This window comes from Cydia amplana, chromosome 14 (assembly GCF_948474715.1).
Source record: "Cydia amplana chromosome 14, ilCydAmpl1.1, whole genome shotgun sequence".
NCBI lineage: Eukaryota > Metazoa > Arthropoda > Insecta > Lepidoptera > Tortricidae > Cydia > Cydia amplana.
Window position 1 is genome coordinate 11954390 of NC_086082.1, and position 13579 is coordinate 11967968.

Genomic DNA, 13579 nt, shown 5'->3' on the forward strand with positions numbered 1-13579 from the left:
AAACATTCCTCGGGATACCGTTATTTGCAAACTTTCTTAGTGAAACATTATTGACCCAAAACTATCTCCGAAAACTTTTAGGATGTATACATAAATAAAATGATGTTTTGCGCCTATTCGATAGAAGTAGACCACAGAACATATTAAAGAGGTTAGAATGGCTATCGCGCTAGGGCTTGCAAATATTCGAAACTTTCAGATATTCGAATATTCGACTTTTTCTGACGACGTATTCGAATATTCGAATAATTATTCGAATATTATAAAAAATAAGAAAAGGAACGAGAAATCGGTTTATTATAGTTTTATTCAAAATCTTTTTTCACATATTGCTAAAACTAAGGATATTTGGCAGAAATCCACTTAATTGACTAGATTTTATCATCCTACTATTTATAAGATGCCCACAGTTATAAAAACAAGTAAAACGCCAAAATTAGACGTATTTAATATTTCTAGATATAACTTATTATAAATGCGTCGTTGCGTGAAATAATATAACTTTAACCATCCAAACACCTAGGTATGCAAGATATATTTTTAGTAGGTAATTATTTTCCGATTTAAATTAACTTGTAATCACTCAGAGGCCTGTAAAAAGGCCTTTAATTTCATTGTATTTTGAATCTTTATTGACTTTATTTGTTTTGGCAAGTTAATATTCCTAATGGTCGGCTAATTATATAATATTGGACTTTTTAAGGGAAAAAGTTAGCTGAGTACTGATTATTCGTCAGCTAAAGGTGCATGGTTAGATTACCAAGTTGGGCAGGTTTGGTATGATTAAATTTGAGAATTGCTATAAGTGGCAAAGGTTTAGACTTCAAAAATTCGCTTAACGTACGCTTGTACTGAATAAACAGAATGACCCTTTAACTTAAAACTTACGCACCGTAAAAATAACATACTTTTTGATTTCGTTTTCTTTTAAATTGAGTTAGGTTTCACTGAATATTCATAAAGTCTATCGAGAGGAATACCTTAAAAATATTATTTCCTTCGTATTTGGGTACCTACCGTTCCTCATTTACTGTAAATACCCGTAAAACACACAGAAACTGTAACTACAGCGGATGACAAAGATTTTTTTATAGTAATAAAAAATATTCGAATATTCGAAACCTGAGCGGCCGAATATTCGAATATCAAAACAGGTTGAATATTCGACAAATTCGAATATTCGAATTGCAAGCCCTATCGCGCGCAGTTAGTACCGGTGTCGCCGCTCGTTCCTCTCCACATTTACTAACACTCGCGCAACGGTAGTAAAAACTTGTGTGCGTGGTGAATGGATACGCCTCCTTTAGACAGATTTGATGTCAGGCTTCTTAATCTGAAGGTTATTGTGGCGCAAAAAGGCATGTTTACTTCGTTTTCGGTCAGCGCGGGCGAGTAGCATGCGAGCGTTTGCTCAATACCGGCGGCGACACGTACCCTGCTCGCATCGCCATTCCAACTTGTTCTGTGAAGTAGACGTTGGAAATGTCGAGGATGGGTTGTTTGACTTGAGCTTTGTCCACAAATATAGAGCTACTGTAGTCCTCATGTCTACCTTACCTACCTATCTTTGTTGAATTTTTACCCCAATAGACCCGCTTTTAGGACTTGTGACGTATGTATTTATTTACCGATACCTTTTTACGACGATAACGACATTTTCAGAGCTCTTGGCTGACACTGCTGACTAGACTGTTAGAATGGCTATCGCGCGCAGTTAGTATCGGAACCGGTGTCGCCGCTCGTTCCTCTCCACATTTACTAACACTCGCGCAACGGCAGTAATAAAACTTGTGTGCGTGGTGAATGGATACTCCACATTTACTAACACTCGCGCAACGGCAGTAATAAAACTTGTGTGCGTGGTGAATGGATACGCTTCCTTTAGACAGATTTGATGTCTGAGGGCCTACCGCGAACCACGTTCGACGTGTTGCCTCCCTGTCACACTTACGTACGAATTTACAAGTGCGACAGAGAGACAACACGTCGAACGTGGTTCGCGGTAGGCCCTCTGGCTTCTTAATCTGAACTTTATTGTGGCGCAAAAGGCATGTTTACTTCGTTTTTCGGTCAGCGCGGGCGAAGAGCATGCGAGCGTTTGCTAAAAACCGGCGGCGACACGTACCCTGCTCGCATCGCCATTCTACTTGTTCTGTGATCTTCTATATGAAAGGAAAGTGAATTTCATTCAGCCGCTGTACGCGGGCAGTACATTTTCCAAACCATTAAACAAATTTTCCGTTCCGTATTTATTTGAAGTAACGCGAAAAACCTCTTTTTGTAAGGCTTTAATGGTGATTAAGGATGGGCTATTAATTTGGCAACGGTCGAGTGAAACCCCTTCTTGGTAGTATTTGAAATTAGTAGAAATAACTATCCTTACCGGACCCTAACCAAATTGCAGCTATCTATCAAATCGGTTTTTTAAGGTTCCGTACCCAAAGGGTAAAAACGGGACCCTATATTACTATACCTACTAAGACACCACTGTCCGTCTGCCTGTCTGTTTGTCTATCAGGCTGTATCTCATGAACCGTTGATAGCTAGACAGTTTCAGAAATGATGTATTTATGTTGCCGCTATACAAATAATAAAAACAGAATGAAATAAATATTTAAGTGGGGCTCCCATACAACAAACGTGATTTTTTTGCCTTTTTTTGCGTATTCTTCGTGGGTTTTTTTTACAGTTTTTACTTATTTTTTGGCTAGTATAAAGCATTCTCGTACCCTAAAATCCGGGGTATGATTATCAGATATGTACATACCTAATCGTGGAAATCCAAAATCGCCTGACCGTGTAGGTACCTGTAGTATAAACACAATAAAATTCGTTATGTGTAGGCACATAGGTTTCATAATAGACTTATTTTATAACAGACGTTAATTCGAACACTTGAACAAACCCATTTATTCTGCTCAAAACATAAGTAGGTGCCTATGAGTAAGCTCTGTTAACTGATTTCGTAATATGTTTAAAACGAAAATAAACAAGTCCCTTTAATCTTCTGTACCTTCGCATTAACGAAATTAATTTAATCCTCACAGGAATCCTTAGAAGTTCAGAGACACGTGGACAGTTAAAATGACGATAATTAAACCTTTCATATACTTCAGTCACTCTTGGTGCATAAAAGTAACTCGGGGCCCGATTCAGATTTTGAACTAGATATCTATTAGACATCACCAAGATATGTCAGTGTCAAACAAGTGTCAAAAGTGACGTTTTGTTTGACACTGACATATCTTGTTGATGTCTAATAGATAGGTATCTAATATTTGACGCATCTTAAATTTCGAACAATTATGGCTGTCATTCAATGGTGAATATTACAGCAAACAAAATATTACTATGATAAGGATAACTCACGCTAGAATGGTCTGTGTCTGGGCCGCGGCTTCCGACACGTCGTTTTCTATTGACCAAAGAGAATAGATAGTATGTATAGAGGGTTATTGTCATAGTAAGCTTAGGTAGAAATATAATATAATACTTAATAAAAACATAATTAACAATTGGCCACTCTTAGCAACCATAAGCCTTCCACGTTACAAATCCGCAATTATATTGGACCACTGTGGACAATAGGTCATTATCATCAATATTTAAGAGTTATGCTCTTGTCTGTGAAGTAATCGCCACTCTTCTATTTACTGGGCCAGCCTTTTCACTTTCTCGTAAGTCTGCAGCAATAGTTGATAAGCGGGCCAAATGTTCAAAATGATCTTGACGCGACTTTATTGTTAAGAGGATAAGAGCGCGTCAAGGTAATTTTGAACACCTCGCCCACTTAGCAACTTCTGCTGCTGACTGTACAACACGACAGAAACTCTGTCTTTTTTTGGCTGAGTGAGAACGTGAGTTCACGAGTTTCCTTTAGTAATATTTTCGAAGGGAATTCTGCTCATTTCCTCCAAAAAACGTCAGGAAGACAATTGAGCATTTCATTACACATACTCATTACGAAGTGAGAAAATGTAATTACTTCTAAATTACTTGACGATTCTACCGTAACCTCGATAACCTTCCTTCTTATGAGTTGAAGAGACTAGTAATAACAGACTGGTATAATGTAGCGTTCCTATTCATTTTTATAAATGCTTAACAACAAGGTGACGTTTCGAATTCATTACACAAGACGCTTTTACTATTGTTTAAAACCGTATCTGTATCTTTTTTAACTGACACAATAGCCAACTAAGCCACTTAGAGTCAGTTGCACCAACCACAGTAATAACAGGCTGTTCGACGTCATGCAGCAGAGATCTATGAAATTTCCCACACAATAAATTTTTTGCAAAATTTTGACGCTTTGACGGTGACAGACGATTTGGTGAAACAGAAACATAAAATTTACCTGTACTCGTCAGAGACACGCTTGAACCTCGAGTACCTACCTAGTAAACGGCGATTTTGTTCATATTCGGGGAGACTATTATCATCAAAAATCATATAGGTAACAGTATGAGATCTCAGCAAGTGGCACGTGGTATTAACGTCACGTTATCTAATATCACCCATATGTGGTAAGCAATTGTGTACATGCAATCTTTACATTTTAGTAGTCTCTGGTTCAAATTAATTCAAAGGGATGGATGCACGTTTGTGCGCCCGTGTGGGTGTCGCGAGGAATTTGTAGCAGGTGAGATATGACGTGTTTATGAAATTTCTATGGTAATATCTTGTAACGCGGAAATTTCTTATTGAAATAGTGTTGGTATATTATAATAATTATAGAGAGAGTAGAAAGTAATATATATAGATTATATAGGTATCGAGTGCGTAAGGGTAACATTCCATTTCTGACCGCAGCTGCACTACTGGTACTGAACGCGTCGCTGTTACTGTCAATTTCCATAGTAAAATGAACAGTAGTGCAGCTGCGGTTGGAAATGGACTGTCACCTTTAGGAATACATTGAAAAGTCAAACTTAAAACAATCTAAGATAATATTTTATGAATAGAAATCAGTAAATCTTTTATTTTTATTTTCTAACTTTATTTCTGGTACTGTATAAGTACTTTAATTTTTATTCATTTTAGCCCAGAGCTTTAGACTATACTACTATCTTATGTACCCAAAATCGCATATTTATTATGCTGGATAAGAAAAAACAGTCTACATTAATTATCAATATTAATGAAATTGTCATTAAACATAATCACTACTGTGGTCATTAATTAATACTATTAATAGCACAATTTTCATTTATTTGTTCACGATATTGTAACTTCTATAATAGAATGGTAGCGATCACTTAAATTATCACGAGCACTGGTTTGACCTACCAATATAAGTGACATCATATCACAGTCGTGCAAGTTGTGGATAGTTTAAAAAAAGTTGGTAATATTCACGGACATTTTCCAATAAATCACAAGAAAAAAAAATCATTTTGGAAATGTAATATTTCGATCCCCATACAAAAGTATGAGGACTTCCTAAAAACTTTCCATGTGAAAATTTCGTAATTTTGGGAGCTTTCCGACGACCCCTCAGTACATACATCAAATCTCTGATCACGCAGACTATTTATAGTGTCATTCAATAGAACTTGTTACAAACGTAAACAAAAGTTACCAGTAAATTGAAATTCAGTGTCAATTTTAGTATGGCCGTTTATTTACATAGTTAGCAAGTTCTATTGAATGACACTTTAGTTATAAATTGCGAGGTCTCCTTTATACCGGCTACATGAAGCAAATACTTGCCATCTCTTTGCAATGCTACGGCTAGACCGAGCAATGAGTCACACAATTATGATATTTCCGCGTTTAATAAATGTCACTGTACTACGGGGTTTTTCCATGCGTTTGTGTCATTAAAAAGTGCAATGAGATGCAGAAACTGCGTTTGACGTCAAATCGGTATGAGTTGCCATCTTGAATGCTCTTGAAAGGAAACATTTATACACAGAAGTAGTTTATGCGTAGGAGTATTGTATATTTATTATAATAACTAATAAATCTTGCTGAACTTACGGAATGACTAAGGTTCATTATACAAATTTAAAGTTCATATTGGTCTTATCTGTATCGAAAATGTAATAATAATAATACAAATGCTACAAATACTCATTATTTTGATACTCGGAACAACTGCTCGTAAGTCGAGGCCGTTTTTGGTCGATTTATTGTATGACCCAGATATATACCTATAGGTTATAGATTATAAATAACAATCAGTTAGGTCTCGGGAAAATATTCCGGTTTTTTAATTCAAAAAATCTTTATTGGTAAACTGACTGCAAAAGGTTACTTAGACAAGCGACAAGCGGAATGACAGACAGGATTGAGTGGCATCCCCATTATAAAATAAAAGAATAATCAACTGCAGGGATGACATACTGATTTCAAAACTTTTTTAAGTAAGTACTCAACTAAGCTGTGAAGGATAGAGATGGGTAGGGGTGAGTAAATACTGAGTATTTACTCGGTATTTACTCAAAGCACGGGTATAAATACCCGTAAATACCCGTATTTACTCATTTAGGTGGGTAAAATATGGTACTTAAATTCTATCGATGTTCTAGATAACTGCATGACGCGCAAAAGTGCGTGTTTACGCGGCACCTTTTATCAAGGGTTTTTTAAATAAAACTCAAAAATGGCTCAATCGAGGATGTTCAAAATATTATTTTTTGTACCTACTCTATTATACGGCTAATCTCTCGATATGTTTTCATATTTTTTCTGAACTTTGGTTCTAAAGTTATAGAGAGATAAACATTATTTGGCCTTTCGAAACGGTTTTTTTCCAAAAATATTTAATTTATCCAAAAATGTTCTTAGAAACATTCCAGTTATTTTTAAAGACCCTTTTAATGATGTATAACACGTTGGTGGTTTCTGAAAAAAAAATTGTGACAATTAGTTACATGTATGGAGTGCCCCTCTTAAAAATACATTTCTTACAATTTTGAGTTCTTAATCCAGTAACGGCTTACAAAATACACCTATATTTTAAATTTATATGCCCCTTTCAGCACTCTAAACAGTTTATACCCACCAATTTGGGAATAAACGAGTAAATACGGGTATATTGAGTTCGTTTGTAAATTAATATTCCATCCTCATTACTCATAATAGTTTTCGACTTAGTTTTCCTCAAAAACCGTCTGTCTGCATAATCCACAAAACATATTTTACGTAGGTAAGTAAATGTCCTTTTTTTGCATACCTGCCCATTAATGTTGTCTACCAAGGGTGGGGGAAATCCCTGAGAAATTGAGAACCCGATGCGTATGCGTCACTTTTGTTGACATCCTGTCCTTTTTCATCACTTTGATAATAAGAGCCTATCAACGTGCACACTAGCGCCACTGCTAAATAATCGTGATTATTTCAATTTTACGAAAGATATTTTAAAAAAGGGGGGCGCTACGTACTGTATCTTGTATTAAAGTACCTTTTGAATACATCAAACTAGTTTCTATGTTGCTGAATTCGTCAATCTATAAACTCAAAACAAAACATGCCGTTTATATTTGCACGCATAGATTGACGAATCCAGCAACATAGAAACTAGTTTTATGTATTCAAAAGGTACTTTAATACAAGATACAGTACGTAGCGGCCCCATTTTTTAAATATATTTCGTTAAATTTAAATAATCACGATTATTAGCAGTGGCGCTAGTGTGCACGTTGATGGGCTCTTAATTGGCCATCTCATTCATTGGATGTCTGCCGGTGCATTGGAAACTAGTATAAATTATGTAGACAAGAACTGGATCGGGCAGTTTGTTTATATTTCTCGTCTGGTGTGCACTGCAGCCAGTTCATGCGTTTAACAATTAATGTACTTATAGCTAACTATTAACAGTTCTAGACTCAATTCGGTTTCCGTGACGTTACTTGATACAAAACAAGTGTGTTATTTAGACGGTAAGATAAGCGTTGAATTTAAGCCTTTATCACTTTTAATTACATAGTTATTATCAAATTATTTGCTCAGTTCATTAGTTAATTGATTCAAATGTTCTCAAGAGTTGCTAGACAAATAATTTAAATGTGTATCTAATTTTAAATGACTGAGTGACTATATAGGGTGCTTCCTGTAACAGGAGCAATATATTAAACTGTAGGCTGTACTCCTCAAACTGACCGACATTTGTTCAGCAACTTTTGAAAATAACTCATGTTTTGATTTTTATTACACTTTTAAGTTTATTCTAAGACGCAATGTATTGCAAAATTTGTTATGTTTAAACCGTGACAAGCAACGTCAAACACACTGATGACAGCGTACATTGAAGGCAATATTTATTTTGTATGAAAAAGAGGAAGTCTAAAGGATTCATATTTTTTAAAAGTTGCTGAACAAATGTTGGTCAGTTTGAGGAGTACTTTAGTTTAATTTATTGCTCCTGTTACAGGAAGCACCCTGTATATCACTGACAAATATTTTCACATGTCTATATTGACTGAATGTCTAATGGGAAGCAATGTATTTAAATTAAGATCCTATTTTTACCATATGTTCATTGTGAATAAACGATTTCATTCATTCATTCATTCAACACTGTGTTAATTAGCCCTGCTGCGTTGAGCGGGTAAATATACTAAAACTAGATAGCTACATTTAACTGCTTAATCAATTTCCTGCGATAAAAAAAATGGGGGGTTTGTACTAGTACCTAATTGCGGATACCTTTGGTAATAACCTGGTCAGGCAACCTTTCGGTCTCGGATCCGAATAACTGACATTCCAAATCACTATCACTACATAGTATAAAACAAAGTCGCTTCCCGCTGTTTGTCTGTCCCTATGTATGCTTAGATCTTTCAAACTACCTACGCAACGGATTTTGATGCGGTTTTTTTTAATAGATAGAGTGACTCAAGAGGAAGGTTTATGTATAATTTGTTAACCCGGACGGGACGGGTCGCTAATTTCGAATAATTGGGAAAATTGTGATGTACCTATACCTATTGTTCTTGGCATGGAGATGTTTTCTCTGAAGGCACTTGTGTCGACTGTCGATATGCACAATACATACCTACCTATATGTATTTGTGGGAAAGTTTACCTTGTTACTTGTGTTTTCGTAGCACATACTTAAAAGTAACAACTTTTTTCGAATTGCTTCTTCTGTACTCTTACTCATCAAAAAAATTTTATGTTTCCAGAACAAAATGGTGGCCAACATTGTGATTATATTCATGGTGGTGGCGGCTTGCGTAGCTCAAAGGCCGTTCTACGCTAGGCGACCAATAGGCTACCCGGTCCTCGAACAACCCAGCACTGAAAGCAGCGGTATCGGCGACAGGTCAGTGAATTGTTATACAGAGGAACCTCGATAAGGCGAAATTAAATTATATTCCCTTCCCTTCAAAGCTCAAAACTTCCATTACTCAAGATATTTAACCTCAGTAAGACTATGTTAGCAACGATTCCCTTCACGGTTACCTAGTAAATTTATTATTTATTAATAAAGTATACATAATGTGTACATAGTTTTCGTTTATAAAACCTAAACTTGCCCGGAGCATCGTCCCCAGGACGCTTGCTGCGTTTCACCGTTGGATTGCCAGACTAATCAAATGGCTATTTAATAGAGATATTACAAATGTGAGTGAATAAATGATTAAGGTGTCATATCACTCTACGCTGATTGAAACACTTACTAAAGTCACAATTCTAAGTGCTTATGGTAATGAGCCATGACTGTCCCTAACGCTTTGATATCCGCACTTTGTAGGTTGATTTTCTTATTAAGTATAGAGGCTCTAAGCGTAACGTCGATTGTTTGTCGGCCTGTCGGCTAGGTTTGTTCACACAAACGCGACGTTACGCTCTCATTTTTAGCTTTATTATAATAGACTAGCTGTTGCCCGCGACTTCGTACGCGTGGATTTGTATATTGGTGGTTATATATTCTACATTAGCTTAGAACATTATGCAGCAAGAGATTGCGGTAGGACGGTTAATCATTTCTTAATTATTAATATTATACAACGCATGAGACTTGTCTTTCACAACCTACGAAGTTTCAAGCCCCTAACTGAATAAAATTGTCCTCGATGTAATACCTCTTACCCCCTTAGAAGATTTTCATGTCCTCTATTTAATAAAACCTACTACCTAACTACCTATTTACGAAGTTTCAAGTTCCTAGCTTAAAATAAAATTTGAACTCCATACAAAATTTCAACCCCTTTTTAACCCTGTTAGGGGATTTACAAAACGCTGAAATAACTTTTCCTGTCTTCTAATAATATCCCCAAATACAAAGATTCAAGTCCCGCGCTCTCAAAAATATTTGATATCCGTACAAATTTTCAACCCCATGTTTTACCACCTTGGGGGATGAATTTTTAAAAACGCTGAAATTTGTTTTCTTGTATCTTATTTCAATACCTTTTGCAAAGTTTCAAGTTCCTAGCTTAAAATAAAATTTGCACCCTAAGACGAACTTTCACCCCTTTTTAACCCCCTTAGGGGTTGAATTTCCAAAAACGTTGCAATTACTTTTTTTTGTAATCGGCTATTATGCCTTTTATATTAAAGGAAAAAATGGAAAAATTCGCTTCCGGCAGGTCTTGCCGGAAGTGTAATTTTTCCATTTTTTCCTTTAATATAAAATTTGGAATATCGCTCGCAGACGTAATCTGCATGTTTAAAAAATTGATTTATTATGCCTTTCTAAGAAGTTTCAAAGCATTTGTAATGGATTCAAACTTTCAACCCTTGTTTAACCCTGTTAGGGGATGAATTTTACAAAACGCTGAAATTACTTTTCCTGTATTTTAATAATATCCCGAAATACAAAGATTCAAGTCCCGCGTTCGAAAAAATGTTTGATATCCATACAATCTTTCAACCCCTTTTTCACCACTTTAGGGGATGAATATTCAAAAACGCTGAAATTAGTTTTCTTGTATTTTAATAACATATATTTTTACAAAGTTTCAAGTTCTTAACTTAAAATAAAATTTGAACGCCATACAAACTTTCAACCCCTTTTTAACCCTGTTAGGGGATGAATTTTACCAAACGCTAAAATAACTTTTCCTGTCTTCTAATAATATCCCCAAATACAAAGATTCAAGTCCCGCACTCTCAAAAATATTTCATATTCGTACAAATTTTTAACCCCATGTTTTACCACCTTGGGGGATGAATTTTTAAAAACGCTGAAATTTGTTTTCTTGTATCTTAATTTAATACCTATTTGCAAAGTTTCAAGTTCCTAGCTTAAAATAAAATTTGCACCCTAAGACGAACTTTCATCCCCTTTTTAACCCCCTTAGGGGTTGAATTTCCAAAAACGTTGCAATTACTTTTTTTTGTTATTGGCTATTATGCCTTTCTAAGAAGTTTCAAAGCATTTGTAATGGATTCAAATTTTCAACCCCTGTTTAACCCTGTTAGGGGATGAATTTTACAAAACGCTGAAATCACTTTTCCTGTATTTTAATAATATCCCCAAATACAAAGATTCAAGTCCCGCACTCTCAAAAATATTTGATCTCCGTACAAATTTTCAACCCCTTTTTTACCACCTTGGGGGATGAATTTTTAAAAACGCTGAAATTAGTTTTCTTGTTTTTTAATTTAATACCTTTTTACGAAGTTTCAAATTCCTCGCTTAAAATAAAACTTGCACCCCATACAACCTTTCATCCCCTTTTTAACCCCCTTAGGGGTTGAATTTTTCAAAATCGCTTCTTATCTCTTGTACACTTTATAAATTCAACCTAGTGTGCAAATTTCAACTTTCTAGCTTTTGTAGTTTCGGCTCTGCGTTGATGAATCAGTCAGTCAGAGTCAGTCAGTCAGTCAGTCAGTCAGTCAGGACACTTGCATTTATATATGTCGGCGAAGGATGGTCCTAATGGCGTCGGGCGCGTGGGGGTAGTACCTAGATGTATTACTTCACAGCACAAAAATAGTAGGTATGCTATACCAGTGCATGAAACAAACATGCAGACCCGTTAACCATACTAGTGCCTACTATATTTCAATACTAAATAATGAAAACGACCAATCACCATGATTTAAAATAAAAAAAGATCACATGAAATCGTTAAAATCTTTATTTCAGTCAAACTAAACCGGTTCCAACCCTACACCTCTGACCCGAAAAGATTTAACCCGGCAACAAACTCGGCGGGACACATCTTTTCAAAACAACACATAGTTTCTTTATTTTACAAAAGTAAGCTTATAATGGCACATAAGAAATCAAAATAACACTTGGAATAAAACACTTAGCTAAACGGTTAAAGAACGTGAGAATCTATAAGCTTTCAGAATAATCCTTCAGGTGTAAGCCTTCAGGAACGTAGCGAATTAGGCACGAGCTTGGCTAACGTCCGATCTCTAGCGCGGTCCGATCAAGAAGAAGGAAGCCAGTTCCAGCGGCGGAGCCAACCGCTCCCGCCTCCAATTCAAGTTGGTAAACCTGCCTGACCAGTCTACCAACATAACGACAAAAATGCCCACTCGTGCCTACGTTCACTCAAGATACGCCTCTTGACGTTCCAAAGCCTTCTACCTGTCATTCATTCATTCACTACGCAACTTTATTATTTCGTTACAAGCAAATAATACGTAGCCAAACATTGCTAATCGACTTTTACAGGCGTCTAACTATGAACTGTAATACTGCAATACGTCCTTCTGGTGTCTCGCTCCGACATATATATATATATATAGATAACGAGGTTAAATGAATAAATGGTCTAATTGAGTACTTTCAAATATCATTTTTACAGTACTTGTACAGTCAACAACAGAAGTAGCTAAGCAGGCGAGGTGGCCAAAAAGGCAGTATCGCCCACATGCTCTCGCTCCTGCAACAAAAACGTTGTGCTCCAATAAGTTAGAACACCTCACCCGCTTAGCGAGTTCTGCTGCTAACTATAGCTACACTGCGTCATTTTCACGCATAGCTGATTTCTTATTCATATTGAGTCGTCAAATTGGGCAGTGTGATGTTTATTAATATTACTAAGTATATTACTTTTACAGATTTGCTAATGGCGAAACTACAACCACCCAACGGCTACCAATAGAAGCACTCGGCGACCGCGCGCTGGTCGACCAGCTGAGCAAACTGCCCGTAGACAAGCAGCCATTTTGGTTGCTGAACTGGCGCGCGCTGGAGCAGCATCGGCAGCAGCACCCCACGTTCCAGCACTCACAGAGCAATTTCATCAATGGACTGTCTAGTTTTAATACCCCGAGACGGACATTTTAATTTGTAAGAAGATTTTTGTATGAATTGGGATACTGGACTGTAGTTATAGGAAATACCTATGAGAAATTAGTAACTCAAGAGACGCAACAAAGAGAATGAAATGGTTTTGAAGTTTATCAGTTTAAACTTTAAACTATAGGTGTAAATTTAGATATTTAGTGCCATAATAAGAAATAAAAAAGTAAAAAATTGACTCTTTTTAATATTTTTTTTTACTGTCAGTAAGTTCGAACATAAACATAATGAATTTAAGTAGGTAAATATACTTAACTAGTAATCTTAGCGATTTGTATACAATCATATAAAAGAGCTAATTGTACAAAAAACACATAATTTCTGTTGCCGCTATAACAACAAATACTAAAAACAGAA

General features: G+C 36.0%; 1 protein-coding gene across 1 annotated transcript; it reads left to right on the forward strand.

Annotated features, from left to right (window-relative positions):
* The first annotated feature begins 9116 nt into the window (after positions 1-9116).
* LOC134653842 (uncharacterized) lies at positions 9117-13232 on the forward strand. Its single transcript, XM_063509205.1, has 2 exons — positions 9117-9271; positions 12979-13232. The coding sequence occupies exons 1-2, from the start codon at positions 9138-9140 to the stop codon at positions 13205-13207; spliced, it is 363 nt and encodes a 120-aa protein (XP_063365275.1). The 5' UTR covers positions 9117-9137; the 3' UTR covers positions 13208-13232.
* Positions 13233-13579: the final 347 nt, after the last annotated feature.

Coding starts and splice junctions, on each gene's coding strand:
- LOC134653842 (XM_063509205.1), top strand. CDS start 9,138: ATGGTGGCCAACATTGTGATTATATTCATGGTGGTGGCGGCTTGCGTA. Junction 9,272..12,978: donor AGCAGCGGTATCGGCGACAG/GTCAGTGAATTG, acceptor TTACTTTTACAG/ATTTGCTAATGGCGAAACTA.